Here is a 5,000-nt window from a genome sequence, read left to right on the forward strand (position 1 = left end):
GTAGCTCTGTACTGATTCCAAAGTCCACTGTCAACACATTACTGTAGTGCAGAACATTTCATTCATGCAGAAAATGACACGTGAGAGTTGGCTGCTTTGCTCAACATTCCATCGCTGGGAAACGGCACCTTATCTGTGGGATTGGATTTTGCTGTGGGGGCAGGGAAACGAGAGAGGTACACCTGAGGTAAATTTGACTCTCACGCGGGACAAAGTTAATGCACATTCCTCGGCATCCGCAACAAGGTTCACTTGGCCAGCGACACAGAAGCTCCATAGAAGATGGTGGAACCCTAAGGTGAATTTTTGATGCGGTCTGATTTTCCACTGCTAGAATGAGCAGCCTTCACACTTGCATGCACACACTCGCACAGGAACACACAAGTAGCTACAGCAGGAAATATGCTTTATAAATCTTTGGTAATCCCAGTAGGTCTAACAGAGATGCTTATTCAATGTTCTGCTTATCTGAAATTTTATATTGCATACTTGGGGTATTAGCGGAGCAGTTCCTCTAGTGTGCCAGAATTAAAGTTGTATTTAATGGCCAAGAGTTAGATATGGCTACAGTATTACTAAATGCTTACTTAATTCCCAAACTTCAATAAAGACGAACAAAAAAATTGCCTTATACCTTAATGTTGTAAAACAAAAATGTTACTGCTATTATCATTTTACCTTGGCTGTGACCTGATCTTTTCTATGAGTTAGTCCATGTGTCCATGAGTCCACGTTGCCGTATATTATTTAGAGTTTTATAACAAACAACCAATATCTAGAGATTATAGATATAGAAATAATTTTGGCCATAGTTTATTGCTTTCCACCAAAGTTGGTATTCCCAGCAACATACATGTAGAACGATATTCATTTAAATTTTGTTGAATTATACTGTACTAACTGGTGCAGTACTACTTTTTTTGTAACATTGAGGGATGACTTGTATGTACCTTTGGAAGAGTCTACTGCACAAATGTTTTGACAGTATAATAAAAGTAATTTAAATTGTTGACAGCTAACGTACTTTTGTTTTACACATTTACTGGATGTCTGACCCTTCTTATATATCGTTGTGTTGCAAATATACAAATATGTGTTTTGGCTTCTGTTCGCTCGTTTTCGGGATGGTACCACTAAAAACTACAATGGTCGCTTTCAATTACGTCATAAAACGCGACGCAAACTGCAGGAAGTCAAGAAACTCGCCCGCTTTCAAAGAGAGCTGTTCAAGATGCTGAGTGACGGTGAATTTGCAACGCTGAGAAACAGATTCCAAAAAAATGCCGAGTTACTCATGCAGACAACAACCTCGTCGCCTGACGAAGACGAGAAGTGTAAGTGGAAACATTTAATATAGGTTAAGATCCTCGCTACTTGAACTCTCTTTTTTTCTGCCTCCACAGCTAACACTGTACTGTACTGTGTTGCCCGGGTGTAATTGTCTTACTAAAGGGAAAAGGGAGTGGCGAGTGGTCGTTTAACGCATTATCAGACTTGTGTGGCGTACATGTTTGTTTTTTTACATACTAATTGTTCCACATGACAGGCATCTTATAAAGCCACAACATGACATTGCCAAAGTTGAATACGTTGTTCTACTGGCGAACAATATTGCCTTTGAGTCAGCCCCTGCATGGCTGAAGTCCAGCAATTCTTGAGTGAACACTGTCAACTCTGTAACCCGGATCTGTAACAAATCACTTTTTGATTCTGAGGCCATCTCTGTCTGACTTCCGGACGCATACAGGTAAAATTTAAGTACGCTACATTGACATTCATCACCTTTCATTTATCGCATTGAACCCAGTATCCACCACTGCAAGTAAACATATGCAAAATAATTATTTGTTTGTATAGGCTGGGTATTGCCAACAGCTTTACGTGTCACAGTATTGGGGCCACGATACAATACATATCGCGATACACGTGCATCCCGATACATGGCCTTGAAGGCCACACATAGCCCGATATTTTACATTACTTGAGATACATTTTTATGAAAAGAGTCATGCATATCATATTGATATATATTTTTTAATAATTCTGGATGGCAAAAATATTGAAATGTGTGCACACTGCACAGCAGGGAACAGCTTTCAGAGACGTTCCATAAAACTTTATAAAAATAATATGCAATATTGATTCTGACACTGCCGTATCAATATGTGTATTTAAACGAGGCCTGCAACAATATATTCCTGTATCATTCCTTGAGCACACTGATACAGTGGACCAATGCAGTAACTCACCTGCAAATATTAGGGGACTACTGTATATTATAACCATATAATACAGGTGATCAAGCAAAAAGTCAAGCAAGATTTTTAAAGATTTGTGGATGGCCTTGGCCCCGTTTTCCAGTAGAATAGATCCGCCCCTATAGCGAAGCGCAGAATGACATGCAAGAGCATTCTGAACAAAACTGACCTTCACGCAGAATATAAAGTGGAGCAAACAATCACGCTCAGTTGCTCACGCTATTTGCCACTGTAACCGAATTATCTTTATTCATTGTGATGTTTGGAATATACATTTTTACTATTTTAATTGTAAATAACTGGGTGCCACGATGCCATCTTGCAAATATAAAAAGCTCCATATAAAACCCAATGTGTTTTTATTACTATGGATTGATGGTGGATGGATGAGTTCATTGACATGTTTAGTAATAGTAGTGGTGGTTTCTTAAATAACGTCGCTCCGGTGGAAAAGACAAACAAAAAAAACTTGCAAATTCAGTACGCCGAGGCGCATCTTACTAAATGATGTGTGATTGTTGGGAATAAAAGATGAGAACAAATTTGCCTGCCTTGCTGACAGCACTCAGTATAGAAAGTCAATGCAAACAATGACCGTGTTAATACTACTATATACCGTGGGTTGTTGGAAAAAAAAAAAAAAAGAAGCATGGCGGGCCGCAAATAGCCGACGTTCCGAATTTGGAACCTCCTGATTTTTTAATTACTGTTGTCCTAAAAATGGTCAGTGCAGTAGAAAATTATTGTAAATATAAAAATGCTTGAAACTATCTATCCAAACTTACTTTGCTGGGGAGTGAAAATCGCAATCATGCAGCGTGTCGATGGTGATGTTTTTAGTGCGAGTCTTTTTTTTAAACTCCATTAAGATTGGATGCCATAGAGAAAGGCTTGACATGTTGAGCCGCAAATGGCCATTGGGCCAAATTTGGAACCTCCTGATGTTTACAGATGTGTCATAACAAGAACAGTACAGATTTGATCTACGGCAGTGTTATCTTTATCAAAAAGTCTGTATTACAATTTTCACTTATCAAGTGGCTCTTCTGACAAAACACATTGGAATAGTATACCTTGCCTTGTACAGGAGGCGAGGCAAAAGGGATCGCGTTCCCTAAATATGGAGACCGACTTCCTTTAAAGGTCACTGAGTTCTTCGTGAGCAGTGCAGCGTGCATCAGCACACTCAGGTCTTCAGCAGCCAGCAGCTGCCATGATGTATTTAATCCAGTTAATCAGTGTCAAATACAGATAATTACTTCCCAAGGCAGTAAAGTAATCTATAGGAAAGCTTTCACCGAAAATGACAGTTTTATTTATTTTAAGGCTCTCTTGTAATCACTGTTGTAATGGTAGGTTGAGTTATGAGTGACCTGATTTGCCATTCCTCACCCAATTTTTTATTTATTATAATTATTTTTGTTTTGTACCAGTTTTGTGGCCTAAAAAGGTCATTGCAGTAGAGACTTATTGCAAATATAAAAATGCTTGACACAGTTTATCCAAACATACTGTACCTTGCTTGAATATCACAATCATGCAGCTTGTCGAAGGTGATGTTATTGGGGCACCCCCCAACCCCGCCTCCATTAAGCTTGGATGCCATAGAGAAAGGCTTGACAAAAATAGAAAGAAGTTGCGCTATATCAAAAATAGAAAGAACTTGACTTCTGCACTATACCAAAAATAAGTTATTTTAAAAGCAGGTTAATGCTTTTAAAATAACTTCTCTTTTGTGATATATATATATATATATATATATATATATATATATATATATATATATATATATATATATATATATATAGATATAGATATAGATATATATATGTGTGTGTGTGTATATATAGATAGATAGATATATATATGTGTGTGTGTATATATGTGTATATATATATATTTATATGTGTATGTATATATATATGTGTATATATATATATTTACATGTGTATGTATATATATGTGTATATATATATATTTACATGTGTATGTATATATATGCCCCTCCGTGAGTCATCACCTTATCGTGGTGGAGGGGTTTGCGTGTCCCAATGAGCCTGGGAGCTATGTTGTCCGGGGCTTCATGCCCCTGGTAGGGCCACCCAAGGCAAACAGGTCCTAGGTGAGGGACAAGACAAAGCATGGCTCAAACGACCCCAATGACGAACACAAACCTTGGATCTTCGTTTCCCTTGCCCGGACGCGGGTCACCGGGGCCCCCCTCTGGAGCTAGGCCTGGAGGTGGGGCTCGAAGGCGAGCGTCTGGTGGCCGGGCCTATACCCATGGGGACCGGCCGGGCACAGCCCGAAAAGGCAACATGGGTCCCCCTTCCCATGGGCTCACCACCGGTGGAAGGGGCCAAAGGGGTGCGCAGTGAGTTGGGTGGCAGCCAAAGGCGGGGGCCTTGGCGGTCTGACCCCCGGCTACTGAAGCTAGCTCTGGGGACATGGAATGTCACCTCTCTGACAGGGAAGGAGCTCGAGCTGGTGTGCGAGGCTGAGAAGTTCCGACTAGATATAGTCAGACTCACCTCCACACACGGCTTGGGTTCTGGTACCAATCCTCTCGAGAGGGGCTGGACCCTCTTCCACTCTGGAGTTGCCCACGGTGAGAGGCGCAGAGCAGGTGTGGGCATACTCATTGCCCCCCAGCTAGCCGCCTGTACGTTGGGGTTTACCCCGGTGAATGAGAGGGTAGCCTCCCTCCGCCTTCGGGTGGGGGGACGGGTCATGACTGTTGTT

The 5,000-nt window shown here is 40.8% G+C and overlaps 1 protein-coding gene across 1 annotated transcript in view; it reads left to right on the top strand.

Moving 5' to 3' along the window:
* The first annotated feature begins 1,179 nt into the window (after window positions 1-1,179).
* Window positions 1,180-5,000, top strand: part of tmem128 (transmembrane protein 128) — a 10,445-nt gene continuing 6,624 nt past the window's right edge. The window contains exon 1 of the mRNA XM_077573639.1: window positions 1,180-1,334. Within this exon, the coding sequence (XP_077429765.1) occupies window positions 1,232-1,334 (103 nt within the window). The 5' untranslated portion in view covers window positions 1,180-1,231. The remainder of the gene's footprint in view (window positions 1,335-5,000) is intronic.

This window comes from Vanacampus margaritifer, chromosome 8 (genome assembly GCF_051991255.1).
Source record: "Vanacampus margaritifer isolate UIUO_Vmar chromosome 8, RoL_Vmar_1.0, whole genome shotgun sequence".
Taxonomy (NCBI): Eukaryota; Metazoa; Chordata; class Actinopteri; order Syngnathiformes; family Syngnathidae; genus Vanacampus; species Vanacampus margaritifer.